Source organism: Cervus canadensis, chromosome 16 (genome assembly GCF_019320065.1).
Source record: "Cervus canadensis isolate Bull #8, Minnesota chromosome 16, ASM1932006v1, whole genome shotgun sequence".
Classification (NCBI taxonomy): domain Eukaryota; kingdom Metazoa; phylum Chordata; class Mammalia; order Artiodactyla; family Cervidae; genus Cervus; species Cervus canadensis.
In genome coordinates, this window is record NC_057401.1 from 40,286,088 (window position 1) to 40,304,447 (window position 18,360).

General features: G+C 37.8%; 2 protein-coding genes across 3 annotated transcripts in view; one reads left to right on the forward strand and one right to left on the reverse strand.

The window, feature by feature from the left end:
- CDH6 (cadherin 6) overlaps nucleotides 1-18,360 on the reverse strand; it is a 142,654-nt gene that overhangs the window by 88,219 nt on the left and 36,075 nt on the right. The gene's annotated exons all lie outside the window — the stretch shown is intronic.
- On the forward strand, nucleotides 13,119-13,532 carry LOC122454421 (ATP synthase subunit g, mitochondrial-like). The gene has a single exon (XM_043488902.1). The coding sequence runs from the start codon at nucleotides 13,122-13,124 to the stop codon at nucleotides 13,431-13,433; it is 312 nt and encodes a 103-aa protein (XP_043344837.1). The 5' UTR covers nucleotides 13,119-13,121; the 3' UTR covers nucleotides 13,434-13,532.

Genomic DNA, 18,360 nt, shown 5'->3' on the forward strand with positions numbered 1-18,360 from the left:
TGCATGCAGAGTGGACTATAAAAATAACAAAGCAACCAGAAAGGTATGGAATTTGCTCAAGATAAAAAGAAGGGGAAGGAAGATTGGAGAAAGCATGAAAGAATGTGGCAACTGAAGATAGAGGAGACTCTGTTAAACATAACTTAGGCTAAGTTGCACTATAATCATACACTCTCTACTCTTTACTCTGTGTTGCAAGATGAACATGGACAATAGTTTGAATGAATCCTACCACTATGCTTTCTAATTGTGGGAGAAACCAACTCATATTAATAAAAATTGCTGTATTTCTTCTTGGCACTTGGTAGGCTGTCTGAGAAGATGGAGATTTCGTAAGAGAGGATGGAGTTCTTAATGGAGCTGCTGCTCTTGAGATATAAGGTGATGAAGTCACTTATTCAGCCTCATATTTCTGCTTCAAGAATGACCTAAGTGATCTGGCTAAGTGTCCCACCATGCTTTGTCTCTAAGTGACGGTCAAGATACCTCCGGTGTTGATGGTGGTGGAAATATTCCCTCACTGCCCTCTGGAAACCACTGCATCTGGTCTGGCACGCTGTGGTTGCTTCTACTTCTTTCCCACAAATTGAAGAACAAAATGCACAAAAACCAGCATTTCCTAAAGTGTGTTCCACAGGAGTCTAGTTCCATGGGATATTTATAGATGCTAAAGAGGAGAAAAAACTCTTCAATCAAATAACATGGGTAAATTTGGATAAACAAAGGGGACAAGTTTTTCTTTATCACAGAAGATCTAACAGCCTTTATTATGCTAATGTGTGTGGTGGTTCTCATGATAGAGACACAGAGAGCAGAATTTCACAGACTCTAAGTTCATGGACCCTCTTTTCCCCCAGATTGTTTTTGAGGACTGAGAGTTCATCAGCCCATACTTTGAGACCTGCTGGTTCAATTCATTTCCCCTTGTGCAGAAAATTTCACAAGTAATGAATGGATGTGAATAAAAAGAGAAACAGTGAAATCCTATTCATTTATCTAAAGATCATTTGAAGAATTGTCTGTGTTAACATTAAGTGCTTTTTTCCCCTGGACTAGAGAGAGGGAAGACTATTTCTTGATGAAGTGGAGGCCAGTGAAACACAAATGCATGTTTCATCCCAACGCCAGAGAGCAATGAATTCCTCTGGGACTCTTCTAATATATAATTGTCGTGCAAGTGAGTTTTAAAATGAATAGTATGCTTTGCCTTGTCAGATTTTCCACTTTTCATCTCATGCATCACCTTTAAACTGCCCAGGTGGATAAGAGAAGCAGTCCCTGCAAGTCACACATTTTGGTTCTAATCAAGGCAGACTCTAAATTCACCTTGCTTCTAAAGTTGGGTTTATTAACCATTCATTTATAAATGTTTGTTTCCATATACTTCCAGGAATTCTCCTTTTTACCATTTCATATCTTTATGTCAATGATTTTTAATGGGCTGAATTTTATTTTTTTTAATTCATAACATAAATTGAGAAATAATCTCCCACTGAAACAGTATGGATTAGAAATATGGATTTGGTAATCAGCTAAAGTATGTGAGCAATAAGTAAATCAATTCTCATTATTCATTGGATAAAAAAGTCTGAACTTGGAGGCAGAAAACCAAGTTTCTATTTCTTCTGTATTTCTAATAAGTTCTGTGGCCATTGGCAAGTTTCTTTACTTTTTTTAGGCCTCAGTTTCTTCAACTGTAAAATGAAAGTGCTTGAGATGATATCCTCTAGGGACCTCTGAAGCTATAAAATTCTCTGATTCTTACACTGCTATTTTTCCTAAATTTCCACATTTAGTAGATTTCAATATGTATCTGTCATTGGGATGCCCTGCAGAGGAATAGTTATGATTTCTGGAACCACACATCCATGATACACTGAAATAGATGACCTAACTGGCAATATCATACCCATTGCAAAGAATGAATGAATCATCATTGTTCTTTTAGTCATCAGTCAAATTTGTGCTGGGATGTTTGGTTACTTAAGCATGTATTCTTTCCCTTAAATGTATATAGAGAAGTAAATGTATAACTCCAAATTCAGATTAACATTTAACTGCTATATATCCTAAAACATGATTAAGTACAAAATTAGGAAAAAGTGAATATACTCATAGCATAGAGAAGAGGCAAAAATTTCTAGAGTTGTGCTATCCAACACAGAGTCACCAGTTCTGTGTCTACTTAGCATTTGAGATGTTGCTAGTCTGAATTGAAATTTCAGTAAAGGTTTTGAAGACTTGGTTTAAAAAAAAAAAAGAGTAAAATATATTATCAGCAATTTTTAAATATTGATTTCTTGCTAAAAATTATAATATATTCCAACTGAGCTATTTCAAATCCTAAAAGATGATGCTGTTAAAGTGCTGCACTCAATGTCAGCAAAATTGGAAAACTCAGCAATGGCCACAGGAATGGAAAAGGTCAGTTTTTATTCCAATCCCAAAGAAGGGCAACACCAAAGAATGTTCAAACTACCGTACAATTACACTCATTTCACATGCTAGTAACGTTATGCCTAAAATCATTCAGCAGTGTGTGAACTGAGAAATTCCATATGTACAATCTGGGTTTAGAAAAGGCAGAGGAACCACAGACTAAACTGCCAATATTCACTGGATCATAAAGAAAGCAAGGTAATTCCAGAAAAACTTCTGCTTCATCGACTATGCTAAAGCCTCTGCCTGTGTGGATCACAACAAACTGTGGAAAATTCTTAAAGAGATGGGAATACCAGACCACTTTACCTGTCTCCTGAGAAACTTGTATATGCATCAATAAGCAACATTTAGAGATGGACTGGTTCTAAACTGGGAAAGGAGTACATCAAGGTTGTATATAGTCACCCTGGGTGTTTAACTTACATGCAGAGTACATGAAATGCCAGGCTGAATGAATCATAAGCTGGAATTAAGATTTCTGGGAGAAATATCAACAGCCTCAGATATGCAGATGATACCATCTAATAGCAGAAAGTGAAGAGGAATTAAGGAGCCTCTTGATGACAGTGAAAGAGGAGGGTGAAAAAGCTGGCTTAAAACTCAACATTCAAAAAATGAAGATCATGGCTTCTGGGCCCATCAATTCATGGCAAATAAAAAGGGAAAAAGTGGAAGCAGTGACAGATTTTATTTTCTTGGGCTCCCAAATTACTGAGGGCAATGGCTGCAGCCATGAAATTAAAAGATGCTTGCTCCTTGGAAGGAAAGCTATGACAAACCTAGACAACATATTAAAAAACAGAGACATCATTTTGTCAACGAAGGTGCATATATTCAAAGCTATGATTTTTTCAGTAGTCATGTACTGATGTGAGAGTTGGACCATAAGCAAGGCTGAGCACCGAAGAACTGATGCTTTCAAACTGGTGCTGGAGAAGACTCTTGAGAGTCCCTTGGACAGCAAGGAGATCAAACCAGTTAATCCTAAAGGAAATCACCCCTGAGTATTCACTGGAAGGACTTAGGCTGAAGGTGAAGCTCCAGTACTTTGGCCACCTGATGCAAAGAGCTGACTCATTGGAAAAAACCCTGACGTGGGGAACAATTGAAGGCAAAAGCAGAAGGGTGAGGCCGAGAATGAGATGTTTAGATAGCATCACAGACTCGATGGACATGAATCTGTGCAAACTCTGGGGGACAGTGAAGGAAGGGGAGCCTGGTGTGCTGCAGCCCATGGGGTCACAGAGTCAGATATGACTTAGTGACTGAACAACAGCACAATACTCTCTTCAGGTGTGTCTCTTTTTAAAATCCCTATCTTTATTTTTTAATTGAAATATAATTGCTTTACAATATTATCTTAGTTTCTGTTGTACAATGAAGTGAATCAACTACATGTATTCATACCTCCCCTCCCTCTAGGAATTTCCTTCCTACCCCACACCTACCCCACCCATCTAGATCATTTTGGGTATATTAGGTTACATAAAATATATTGTTAAAATTAATTTTGTTTCTCTTTACTTTTTACAGTATAGCTATTAGAAAATCTAAAATTACATGTTTGGCTCTTTTTATGTTTCTAGTGGACAGCGCCACTGTTCTAATGGATTCTGTCATGTTAATGAACACTTTAGATAGCAACACTGAATTCTATTTATCCCCATAGGAAGATTAATCAATGTAAGTAGCTTCAACCTTTTAAGAAGGCTCTGTTCTAAATTTTTATGTTGCTTCTCTCTCCATTTTTCTGACGTCAAAACAATATAATGGTTTATTTTCCTTTAAAGCTTAAATACTATGTATAAGCAATGAAAATAGAATAAAATACTACTGAAATAATGTGAATTAAACAAAATAAAAGAATAAATATTGTGTGTTTGTTCCAATTATTCAGACTTGAGTTTATTCTGCTCAGTGTTAATTGCTCCGTTGTGCTCAACGCTTTGCAACCTCGTGGACTGTGTAGCTCGCCAGGCTCCTCTGTCCACGGCACTCTCCAGGCAAGAATGCCAGAGTAGGTCACCATTCCTTTCTGCAAGGATCTTCTTCACCCAGGGATCAACCTTGGGTCTCCTGCATTGCAGGCAGGTTAGTTACCATCTGGGCCACCGGAGATGGAAACCTTCAAGTGGTCCTTCAGAAGACTTTGGCACATTTAGATGTGAATCTTTCCTGTCTATTAACACTTCAAACAGCGTTTTCCTTCTCTTTAAGACATGTGATTCTTTCACACTTTCTTACTTATTGCCAAGTTTACAGTAAATGTTTTGTCCAGCAACAGTGAAAACAAAAGGGAAAGAGGGGAAGAATCGAGAAGAACTTCTTCCTATCTACTTTTTTTTTTCCTATCTCCTTTCAAGGCGACAAGTGGACCAAGAGAGATTGTTTTGGGGTTGGAGGAAATTAGAACAGCTTTGGGATGGAAGGGTGTGGGGATAGAGAGGGAGTGAAGGCCATTTCTATGCATGGCTTTTCTTTCTTTGAAGTGCTTGGCAATGGTACCTTTCTGTTCTCAGCCTGAGATATTTCTATGATAGAAATATAGTTTTCCTATATGATTGTCTTTTAGAATATTTAAAATGTACAATAGAACCTGACTAACTTAAAGCCAGCAGTCACTATCTGACAGCTAGATCATAGACTGAGAAGTCCTTAAATGTTAAGTTTGCTGCTGCTGCTGCTAAGTCGCTTCAGTCGTGTCTGACTCTGTGTGACCCCATAGACGGCAGCCCACCAGGCTCCTCTGTCCATGGAATTCTCCAGGCAAGAACATTGGAGTGGGCTGCCATTTCCTTCTCCAAAATGTTAAGTTTAGGATAATTTAAAACATCTCCAATGACCAAAAATTGAACCAATCCTGCCTCCATAAAAAAAAAAAATCAAGTCTCTTACTTATTTAAAAAAATCAAATATAGGAATAGTTGAATAAAGATTTGGGTGGTCCTAACTTCAGAGTATACATTGGTTTCAACTTTTCACTGAAGGGAAGAGCCAGAAAGAAAGAAAGAAAGGAATATTTACGGAATTTTAACTCTTGCAACAATCTTGTGGGGCAGACGTTATCATCTCCATTGACTGATGAGGGAACTGATACGTGGGTTTCCAAGAAGTTGCATCAGCCTCTCACATTTGCATGGTGAGCAATACAAGGTTAGAAATGGATTCAGTATCTTGTGACTTAAAAGCCCATTTAACCTTGCTGCTCCTCCTGCTTTGTTTCCCAGAGAAAATGTGAGAGGAAGAACACTGTTGTGGAAGAGAAGAATTGCGGGCCTGAAACATATTTCACACCCAAAGAAATAGCGGGGAAAAAAAGGTCAAATCCATTCTTTTACCTCTCTCTCAGGAATGAAAAAGTCAATTTTTAATTATATGGGTAAGGTTGACCGGGGGCTAACCTATCAAAAATGCTGAGTTCAGGGTTGGAGATTAAATATGGAGAGAGGCTCAATTTATTACTATTTGGGAGGAATAAACATTCGTACATAAAAAAGAGACTGGAATCTCTTTGCCTCCAGCCTGCCCTTGACCTTGAGGTGAACAGTGTAAAGTATGATCTTTTGGGGGCAATAAATGAACAGCTAGAGGACAGCATGGCCCATAGTGTACGTTATATATTCTGGGATGCTGATCAAGTGTGGAGATCATGTGGGTATCACCATCTGCTGACACCTCTATCCTTCTGAGGCACAGATTTGCTCAGGTCATATAACATTCTTAGATGCCTACAAAGGGCTAGTTTTCTTTGTCTTATGATAACACAGGCCCTAAATCCCAAGTCTGACTTATTCTTTTCCAAATGACGGTCTGTGATTGCTAACCATTTATTAAACATATTCCTCTGGCAAATGACGGTCTGTGATTGCTAACCATTTATTAAACATATTCCTCTGCTTACCCACCTTGTTCAGCTGCCTATAATCTGCTCTGGAACAGGCAAGCTTTAAATAAACAAACTGGGTTCATTCATTCTTAAACATACTATCTTGCCAAACAGCTATTTTTCTGCATGTTTAAAAATATAAGATGGCTAAGTGGCAATGTAGTCTTAAATATACAAATCTATGTGGATTTCTTTGCAAAATGAGATAAAGTTTGCTCTTTACTATCTTATCAGCATGATTCCACAGTACTCCCCAAGCATCAGAAATCACACTGAATAAGGCACTAACTGTGATGAGACACAGCTAGGGGAAAGAGGGGTGCAATGGGACCCTCCTCTCCATTCAGATGTTGGGCAAAAATATTGACAGGAAATCCCAGCATGAGGGGCCAGATTTTCAAGTTCTGCTGATCAAAACAGGTTCACAGCTAGTTCACTCAAGTTCAGATGGAGGACAACATGACACTAGGAGACTGGGGGGGCAGGGGCGGGGGAAGGGAATCCCTTCCAAAAGAACCTTCTGCTTTATTTGCCAAAGTGTTTCAGTAAACTAAAAGCAGCAAAGCTAGCCAGAGAAGTTGGAGGGGACTTAATGGTTTGTGGTGGGGCATACCATGGGGCCACGAACCCTGTCCCAGTTATCATGTGGCCAAGCTGGGGAAGGACTGTGTATCCCTGATAACCAAGGAGATCAGACGGAAATTTTGCCTCTTTCCCCCCAAGCGTCCTGTCACCTTCATTCATACTGTGTTCACATCACTTCTTAATTAGGGGAGTATATTATGATACTTCAATGGGTCATTACAAACTACAACTGAAATAAAGTTGAGTGATTTGTTTCCACAAAAGACACCTTGATTGAGGTGATTATTAGTAATCTATAAAGTACAATGAGGATAATTGGTATGAGTGCTATCATTATGTAGTGATGTCTTCAAATTTCCCCACTAATTTTCCTGTGATTAAAGAAAATTACTTACATTTAGCCAGTTGAGTATAGAAAAGAAAAATGGTTTGTCAAAGTATAAAATTGCTATTTATACTTAAACTATTACTAAAATTTATACTTTATAATAGACTTACATATTTTTAGATATCTGCTTCTTATTAAAACAGCTGAAAAATGTTTTCCATACTTCAAAACATAAATGTCAAAAAGAATATATTTTTAGCAATTGAAAGCAAGAAACAGTGCAAATATCAATTCTGTTAGTACAGCATGAGGCAGAAAGTAATACAAAGTTCCCAGTCCACAGTTTCCTTTTCCTGATCAAATGTTAACAAAAACAGTAAAACAAATATTTTATAATAAATTGAAATTGCATAATTTTCTTAGTTAATATCCTAAAATGTGACTGAAGTATAGTTTCTTACATGTGTTACAGTATATTCAGTTCTTGGCCCTTAATTTTGGGTTAAAAAAGAAAATGTTTGGGAATGAGATTGTCTTTCATTTGTTCCTTGAATACAAGACATTATCAATTTGGTTTTCATTGCTATAAATAAATTACTCATTTAAGGCTTGTTACTCTGAAATGAAGGGTTTATGCAATCAATCATGCATAAAATTTGTTATTTCCCCCCACTTAGTCCAGTAGCTGCTCACAGAGAAATTGTATGAGTTGTTAGTTTTCTCTGTCATTACTGCAAACTGGAGACAGAAGAGTAAGGGAGAAACATAGAAATCAGATAAGAGGAAAACTCTAAATGTACCAGAACGGGAGATAGCAATAAAACTGTCGACTTCGAAATGAAATCACAGGACAATATTTCCTTACAAATATATGGGCATAGAGGAGCCACTCAAATCACAGAATTATCCTTTTGTTGTTGTTGTTGGCTCTGATATATTGCTTTGACTGAAAAAGTGGGAATTTTCTAACTTTGGGCTTGAAACAATGGCGTACACAGTTAAAAAAAAGATGAGGGAATAGAGTATTGTAAAAAAACATCTTTGAACCCTATGAAAGAGATTAACAAGGAGCAATCTCTTGGACTGACTAGGTGGTTGGAACATTTTCTTCCACTCTGATCTCCTCAACTGGCTTCTGATACTTAGTGGCTCCCTGAAGTATTTCAAAGTCTAAACCTACAAAAGCGAGCAGGCAATCAATCAATAGGTCATTGACTTCAGTGTGACAAGTCCCCTCATCCCCCAGTGATACTGAGAATGGGCCTTGGTATTGCACACCTGTGGATAATAGAATGCTTGGGTACAGGATGCTTCGGCTGACTTATAACAAGATGATTTTTATGTAGCTGCAAAACCACAAGGAGCATGTATAACTGTATGTATAGTTATAAATATACATAAACAGTATATATACACACACATATATATATACATATCTCTAATGACTCAGACGGTAAAGAATCTGCCTGCATTGCAGGAGATCTGGGTTTAATCCCTGGGTTGAGAAGATCCCTTGGAGAAGGGAATGGCAACCCACTCCAGTATTCTTGCCTGGAGAATTCCATGGACAGAGGAGTGTGGTGAGCTACAGTCTGTGGAGTTGCAAAGAGTTGGACACAACTGAGCAACTTTTACTTTCACTTTTCATATACATGTATATGTACACATGTATATTCACATGTATGTATATTTGTGTGCACATATGTGTATATATATATATATACACACACATATATACATAGAGACTTGTTTGCAAATGTAATTTGGGTTAAATGTAATGTATCTGTAATTTGGGTTGATCATCATTATAATATTAGAAGCCTAAGTAAAAAGGTCTGGGCTTAGAAAATAAAGACACTTTTATAAACTATAAAGAAATACATGGACAAGGGAGGGGGAAGGTGTCACAGAATAAGTGAAACAAAGAGTGGGAAGGAATGAATGCTGATACTCAGTGATTTACAGTGAAATCCTGGAGTTAATAAGGAACCCAGTGGTGGACTGGAGATATTATTTCCCCTTCTACCTTTTTTCTCTTCTAGCTGTATTGTATTCTGAATGGCAGATATTAGGAAAATAGCATCTTAGCTGTTAGTAAAAAGAAATCAACCCTGAATATTCATTGGAAGGACTGATGCTAAAATTGAAGTTCCAATACTTTGGGCACCTAATGTGAAGAGCTGACTCACTGGAAAAGACCCTGATGCTGGGAAACATTGAAGGCAAAAGAAGAAGGGGGTAGCAGAGGATGAGTTGGTTACACAACGTCACTGAGTTAATGGACAGGAATTTGAGTCAACTTTGGGAGACAGTGGAGGCCCAGGAGCCTGGCGAGCTGCAGTCCATGGGGCGGCAAAGAGTCGGACGTGACTAAGGAACTGAAAAACAACAACGACAAGTTTCCTTTGGTGTCATTACTCTATGGATACTTTCCCATTCTCAATCTGAGATAGTTTTGCTAAATTTAAAGATATGACTTAATTATCACACATACACACACTCAATATATGTGACAAGACTCTGAAGTCACAACATAATTCATTAAAAATACAGAAAGTTTTTTAAAAAGTTTTATCTCTGTGTATAGAAATTTATAAACTCACCTATTTTCTTTTCTGATATTATTTTGACATAATATTTGCACATTCTTAAAAACCTAATGCATTGTAAGATTTTGTTACAACTAGGACAAGAGTAACATATTAATAAAGAATAAAAATATACCCTTAAATACAATTGCTATTAGGCTGGAGGTTTATAAATTTAAAGATCTTAAAATATGATATTGTATCAAATATTAAGATACACTATAAACAGAATAACATTATGAAAAGAGAAATTTTGAGATATCAATTATCATTATATTGTTCTATTCACTTAAAAGCCATCAGAATGGAAATTAATAATTCAGTCATTTATTGAAAATTACTTTTGTGTTCCTGATACGTCCCAGACATAAAGTCTTGCCTCCTGGAGCTTGCATTCTGGTGGAGTAGATGGACTGTGAACGGAGAAGTAAGTAATAAATTTTTGGATCACTGATGAGGACTATGGAGACAAATGGACAGTGTAAAGGGATACTGAGTTATGGAATGAGGGGCAGCTATTTTATGAGGTCAAGGAAGACTTCTCTGTGAATAAACTGGAACCATGAAGAGCCAGTCATGGGAAGAAATGCTGAAATTTCTAGCAAAGCAAACAGCAAGTGCTGCGGCCATGGAGGAAGCAAATTTTCAAAGGTCTTAATAGAGCAAGGCAAGAGTAACTGAAGTAGGAGGTGAGATGACAGGAGACTGATATTAGTAACATTAAGTGATAATAAAGAAATAGAATAAGAAAAGTTTGGTAATTTAAATGTTTATAACATATTTCTCTCCTCATAGCTTTTATACTTTAAAAGATTTTTTTGGGGTATAAAATATGCTCCTTATACACTCTCTCCACGTATGTGTATATCTCTGTGTGTGCATGTGTATATCTGTGCACATGTGTTTGTATGTGTACATATATGTGTGGATATGTATGGATGTATAAATGCATATGCATATATGTGTATATAGTGTATACATGTGAATGTATGTGTGTATTCACACTGCATGTTAAAACCATAACATAGTGAAATTTGGATTGGAACTTAGTATGAATACTGACTCATGTCCCAGCTCTGACTTTTGAAAGGTTATTTAAGCCCCGCATGCCTCAGTTTCCTCATCTGTTCAATGGGAATTAGTACAGTACCTACTTTGCAAGGATGGTATGCGGATTAAATGAATTTATATATATGTGTGCACATATATATATATATCTTAGAATAGTGGCTGGCATATAGTATATGTAGCAAAAAGTCTAAGAGTCATACAACTGTTATTTTTATAATTTTCCTAACAAGTAGCATTTTATCCAAGTGATTAGAATATGTTATAATTTTAAATTTCAATTTACACTGCTATAAGCAAAACCAATAATCAAAAAGCTTGAAAATATTTTTTCACTGGCTACTCATATTCATCTACTCGGAAAACCACTTTGAACTCTCATTTATTTTTGGAATATTTCAAGCTTAAAGACGACCCTTCTGCTTCTCAATTGGGAAGATTAAATGGTTCTGTCCTGGAGAGAGTGTTAGTGAAAGTGTTGATTCCTCAGTTGTGTCTGACTATTTGCGACCCCATGGACTATAGCCCACCTGGAGAGAAGGTGCAGCCAAAAATGTTTTCTAGGGGTTAGGGGTGTATTAAACACGTGTCCACTTGAGGGAGCTCCAAGATTTCTCCAAAACCCTGGTCTTCTAAGCGTTGTCAACCCTGGGACTGGGTGCCACAACACCGGGTTTGGGTTTCAAACTTTGTGGAAAGAAAAATTTAAAGGTCTAGAGTTAAAGTCTGGAAAAGAAAAGTATTGGGTAGTAAAACTGATAATTATTTTACTGTTTTCCAGTTATGTATTTAATTGAGGGGAAAAGAAACACTTTTTGGAGAACTTCAAACAGCTCAGCTGGAAGCATAGGAATTAACATAAAGTGAAATATTTATGGGGGCTTAATACTGTTTAAGACTCATTTTTTCCTTGCCTTAAGACAAGAAGTCAAATTAACCATTTCTAATTAAAGAGTTGGATACAAAGTAGTGTGAGACCAGAAGCAGGAGCTAAATGGGAATGTCCTAAAGTGGGAAAGAGTCATTTGACATAAGGATCAAGAATGAAAGATACAAAAGAATCTTCATAGAACAAGAGAAACAAATCAGGGTGATTTAAAAATGAACATAGTTATGATAGACTTACTATCATTCCTTCCTAAATAAGTATCTTTCCTCTTAGGGCAGAGTTCTAAAACCGGACGTGATAAAGCCCCTCTGTCTCTCTCTGTTAGTGGTTCAGCTACAAAGAAAGTACAAATGCAATATCCCAAGTGAACTGGGATCACTTCATATGTTCACTAAGTATGATTCATGGGAATTCTGGCTCAGAGAACAGCCATCAATTAAGGATATCAAAAAAGAAAGTCCCAAATCCTAGGGGCTCCAGACCACTCTTCTTATGTCTAAACCACTACGCAGAGACACAATGATTTGCTTAGGATATCAATTTTATACACATATTTTAATTCTTACTGCAACATGAGTGAACTGTTGAAGAGAGTTTGAAGAGCCTATAAATCACTATTGGCTGAGTCATCTAAATATGTAAATCAGGCAATACATTTGTCACCCAGAATAGGAAAATATTGCATTAGAATATAATTCCAACAAAAGAAAACCATAATCAAAATATAATCATAAGATTAGAAGTAAATTAAAAACAGCACATAAGGTTTCCAGCATATTCTTTATATACTTAGATCTTAAATTTTAAAGAGTTTGTTTTAACCCAACTTAAAGCATTTTGCACAAAAATTCATGCCAATCTTTTCATTCGCACTTCATGAAATCTCCTACCATTGTTTCTTTATTAATTAACATACAATATTTTTACTTGGGTCACAGACAGTATTGCTAAGCTACTATTGTATACATCTCAAATTTCCCTTAAGCCTTATCTTGATTTTGATGAAATTGAATGGATTTGTTGTACTACTTGAGAACAGAATCAGGATTATCCTGCAAGTGGGTTTTTAAATCATTTTTGTTTTGTTTTGGTTATTTCTATTTTTCATGCAGCATTTGTTTCTTTTTGCTTTGGCTGTAAGTTTCTTCTTTCATTTTTCATTAGTACATCACCTCATGGTGTGAAATACCTTCTGTTGCTTTCTTAAATGTTAAACAAGATGATATGCCTGTTGAAGAAGCCTAATGCATCTGTATTCTCTCTTAAAAAATAAAATTGGAAGCATATTTTAAGGGTGCTTAAAAATCACTGCAACGGGCTCTCTGTCCTAGGACCATGGCCCAGTTTGTCCATAACCTCGCGGAGAAGGCCCTGGCGCTGGTCAATGCTGCTGTGACTTACTCGAAGCCTCGATTGGCCACGTTTTGGTACTATGCCAAGGTTGAACTGGTTCCTCCAACCCCTGCTGAGATCCCTACAGCAATTCAGAGCTTGAAAAAAATTATCAACAGTGCTAAAACCGGTAGCTTCAAACAGCTCACTGTTAAGGAAGCTCTACTGAATGGTTTGGTGGCCACTGAGGTGTGGATGTGGTTTTATGTTGGCGAGATCATAGGCAAGCGTGGCACCATTGGCTATGATGTTTGAAGACCAATTTTTAACATGTGATTATATTTGCTTTATTATTCAAGTGTTCTTGGACCATGTGTGAACAGACTGCTATTTGAATAAAATAAGACAATGTGTTAGAAAGAAAAAAAAAATCACTGCAGATGGTGATTGCAGCCATGAAATTAAAAGACTCCTTGGAAGGAAAGTTATGACCAACCTAGATAGCATATCAAAAAGCAGAGACATCACTTTGCCAACAAAGGTCCATCTAGTCAAGGCTATGATTTTTCCAGTGGTCATATATGGATGTGAGAGTCTCACTAAAAAGAAAGCTGAGTGCCAAAGAATTGATGCTTTTGAATTGTGGTGTTGGAGAAGACTCTTGAGAGTCCCTTGGACTGCAAGGAGATCCAACCAGTCCATCCTAAAGGAGATCAGTCCTGGGTGTTCATTGGAAGGACTGATACTGAAGCTGAAACTCCAATACTTTGGCCACCTGATGCGAAGAGCTGGCTCATTGGAAAAGACCCTGATGCTGGGAAAGATTGAGGGCAGGAGGAGAAGGGGATGACAGAGGATGAGATGGTTGGATGGCATCACCAACTCAATGGACATCAGTTTGAGCAAACTCTGGGAGTTGGTGATGGACAGGAAGGCCTGGTGTGCTGCGGTTCATGGGGTCACAAAGAGTCGGACATGACTGAGCGACTGAACTGAACTGAACATGAGCAGTTTAATATATAATCAGAGAGGCTGTTGCTCTAGAAAGTGGAGATAAGCCAGGCTTTTTGGAGATTGTCTCTGTGATGGTTACATAGACAGGCCTGTGCACAGAGTGTTACCACAGAATCCATCAGCCCTCAGTGATTTTCTATGTCTTTTAGGAGAAGTTATCAACTGGACACAGAGGGCTTTCTTCATGTGTATATTGAGCTAAGCTTTTGATTTGCCATGGTAGACCCTGAATATTACCCTGAATGAGTACTTGGGGGAATACACAGGCCCTAGGCTTCTTAACTACTGCTTCTAAATTGGGACTTTAGGGCTTTCCGTGCAAAAGAGAAAGTGAATTCTCTCCAACTGCAGTGGGGTATTCTGCAATGTGTGGGATCATTGTTATCTTGACTCTGCTGTGGAGACAAGCCACAGCAGCAGCAGAGATAGCATCAGCCAATTAAACTCCAATATGGTGTTCAAAGGATATGGAAGACAGATTTAATTATGGAACAGATGACACTACTCAATCCTAATTGTCATACCAGGATCAAGTTGAGGGGCTGTTAATCACCAGCCAGGAGACTGGAGAGCAAGCACCTGACGTCACCAAAGACAAGAAGCATCAGACCATAATCACATTGCACCTTAATGATCCCAGTTAGGAACAACAACAACAGAAACAAATAGAAATTTCTTTTTATGTTGTGTAACATTAAGAACTGGGAGATTTTTATTTAGTTACTATGATTGTAGGCAATTAGATTTCTCTTTCTCATAGTTAATACTTTCACTAAGAAACCCTTAGGTGGAACTCTGGAGTTTCTTTAGTTCTCACAAGTTATTTTCAGAGTTACAATTCTTTTTACACAAAAATTAACCACATTTCCTGGTTTAGCCAATAATATCAGGGGAACCAGAGACCTATAAAAGCTTTCAAACTGGCACCAGCCATACAGTCATAAGAGCCAAGCTGCCTTAGCAACTTGTTTCAAATGCCTAACAGCTCCAGAGAGAAAATATTTTCCTGAGCCCACAGTTCCTCATCTATTTTGCTTTTCTGCAAACTTCACAAAAGCTGATGGGCAATATGCCTCATTTCCTATATACCAATCTATTTTGGCCAAACATTTAATTTCTAATCAGTATGGTGACCAGAAGTGGAGAACAAGAGGTTTGTAATATAGAATAGAAAAACACAGGAGTTGGAGTCAAAACACTTGGTTTGCAGTCTTTGTTCTGTCCCTTTTTTCTCTATCACTAAGTTCCTTAACCTTCTTCTTTAGACTCAAAATTTGGCAATTGGATGGCAAAGTAGATTAAGAAATATAACATGGTTAGGACAGTCGTCACTTTGGAAATGCCATACAACCATATTCAGCATTACATGAGCTTGGACTAAACATTAGAATGGGAAACTAATTAACCGTAATCAAATACCTACTAAGGTTCTGTTGTAATGCTAGGTACTTTTGCATTTTTATGCTCTATATGAGGTTTGATTTTCTTCATGTTTCAGGTGAGGAAACATTCATAGAGAGGTTAAATGATGTCTAAGATCATACTGTTATTGGTAAAGTTAGGGTAGGAACCTAGGTATGTCTAGGCCTGGAATCACACTCTTTTCCATTTCTCCAATTTTGGAATCAAGGTGAATGAAGTTTCCTTCTTCAGCTGATTCAACTCCCAAGTCCTACACAGATGTGTGATTAGCAGAATACTGGGCCCCTAAATATGCCCATGTTCCAATCCTCAGAACCAGGGAATATGTTCCCTTACATGGCAAAGGCACTCTGCAGATGCGATTAAGTTAAAATCTTGAGATAGGGAGATTAGCCTGGATTATCTGAGTGGGTCCAGTGTAATTATAGGGGATTATAAGAGGGAGGCAGGAGAATTAAAAAAAGAGATGTGATTATGGGGCACAAATCAGAGAGAAAGAGGTCTGAAGATGCTACACTGCTGGGTTTGAAAAGGATGGGGCCAGGAGCTAACACCATGCTAGTGACATCTAGAAGCTGAAAAAGGCAAAGAAACAGATCCTCCCTAGAGTCTCCAAAGGGTACACGCCCTACTGACAAGATAATTTTAGCCCAGGGTGACTTTGGACCCATGAACCTGTAAGAAAATAAATTTGTGTTGTGTTAAGCCACTAAGTTGTTATAATTTGTTATAGCAACAATAGGCAACTAATACAGGATCCCTGCCTTTTTCCAGGGCTCTCAAGCTTTGCTTGTCCAGATATACGTGGTTCAGGTAGAGGAGGTGGATGGATCTCGGAAGCTGGGTAGTTGATGGGCAGGGAGTGTCTGAGAAGCTCAACCACATATTGTGGCTAGGATGGGATTTACACTTGCTTTTAAGAGAGAGATTTATTATTGGGGTTGGAGGCCATTGAGGTCTAAATTCTGAAGGAAGCCTAGGCCTGTGATGCTTAGAAGGTGAAAGGATTAGCGTATCACCTTTGATACACTGCCAGGGAGGGGAGGAGGTCTATACTTTAGAATTCTAGAAGAGTCAGAAAATGTTTCTGTTGCAGAACATAAGGAACAGTGGCCTTCCCAAATTCCAGAGCTTGTAATCTCCAAATACATAATCTGTTTTTAGTTATATCCAAATACATAATCTGTTTTTAGTTATATCCATGTACTTCTGTACTAACATACAGTACATAGGATTGAGCAGCCAAAAAATAATTGAAAGTATATGTGACAAAAACCAATTAGTTTAGGTTCAAGCTTTTCATCCCAAACTCCAATAGATTAACTTCCACATTCATCGTGGAGTAGTGTAGAGCATAGAGGAGGCATGGGAAAACATGATCCGATGGGTAGAGGGTGCCCCCCTTCATATTTTACTTTCCTTGTCTCTTATCCAATTTAGCTTAAGAAAGGGGTGAAGTGGGAAAGCGTAAGATGAAACCTTCAGTCTCCTGAGTTGGCACATGACCTCGGTTAAGAGAGCATGACCTTTGACAGTTGACGAGCCCTGCTTAAAGGAAGCATAACATAACATACTGAGCTGGAAGAAGGGGCAAATTTCCAGGGAGGAACAGTTTTCAGGTTTCAAGATTATGAACAGACTCACCATTTTCTTATGAAAGTCATGAGATCCTGTTTCTTCACGTTTGATTCCAAGGAGCATAAAATACTGCAAAATCCTTAATTAGTTTTACAGAGTGATTTGACTGCATAATAATGAGAATCGTGAGATTTTACCACTCTCATCTTTCTTCTTCAAAGGACTAATTTTCCACAACATGTTTGTGGTCCTAAACAATTTTTGAAAATAACGAGGATAATGAGTTTGTGTCCCTAGTTTGTAAAAGCATTCTACCAGTTCAGTAGGGGGATGAACTTATAGCTTTCCTATCATCAGCCCCCTGAAGGGAGAAGTAGGTAAAAAAGGTGGGCAGAAGCAAAAGGGACTCTAAGTAAGAGAACTGGTCCACAGTCACAGACCACTGCCCTGCCTCCCCCCACCCCGCCCCATCCACCACTTGCTGTGTGAACACAGTCAGGTCACACAACGTCTCTGTGCTGTGTTCTCTTTCTTTAAGAAGGGAACCTCTCAAATGAAGAGATAGTCCTCATATCTCATCCTTAAGAAATAATCTATTTTTATAACCTGTTTATGAGATACTAGAGTGTGTTTTTCTGTGAAATGAGAATATTTCTTTTCAAACTCTAATATCCAAGGAGCTATTCAATTATATCTAAGTTAAAAAGTGTTAGACTTTGAGGAAAAACCCTACTTTAGTACAATGAAAAATTAGAGCAGAACCCGGGACTGTAAATTGCTCTTACTAATTAATTATATCTGGGGTAAGGTGAACAGAGCCCATATCTGGGATGTGAATGTTGGTCCATCTCCTTGTGAGCTACTCAACTTTAGGAAAGCTATTTAATCTCTGTATTCTTCAGATTCTTATGCACAATATGGAGAAAATCATGCCTACTATGCATTATCACTGTGAGCATCTTCTGAATATGTAACATAGTTGGCATAGTGAAGTCTAGTGGGTGCTCATGTTGTGTCTATAGCAGTAACAATATCATCAAGCCCAAAGGAAACATCATTATACCCTCTGCAAACCTAAGGGATGATGTAAGCCCCTTGCATTTGTTTTATGCAGTCTCTCCTATAAACACAAGGCTCAGAGTCATTTATTCATCAAGATAGAGCAGTTAGAACAGAAATCAAGCCATATAAGGACATGATTACCAGAAAACCAATCACTGGACAGACA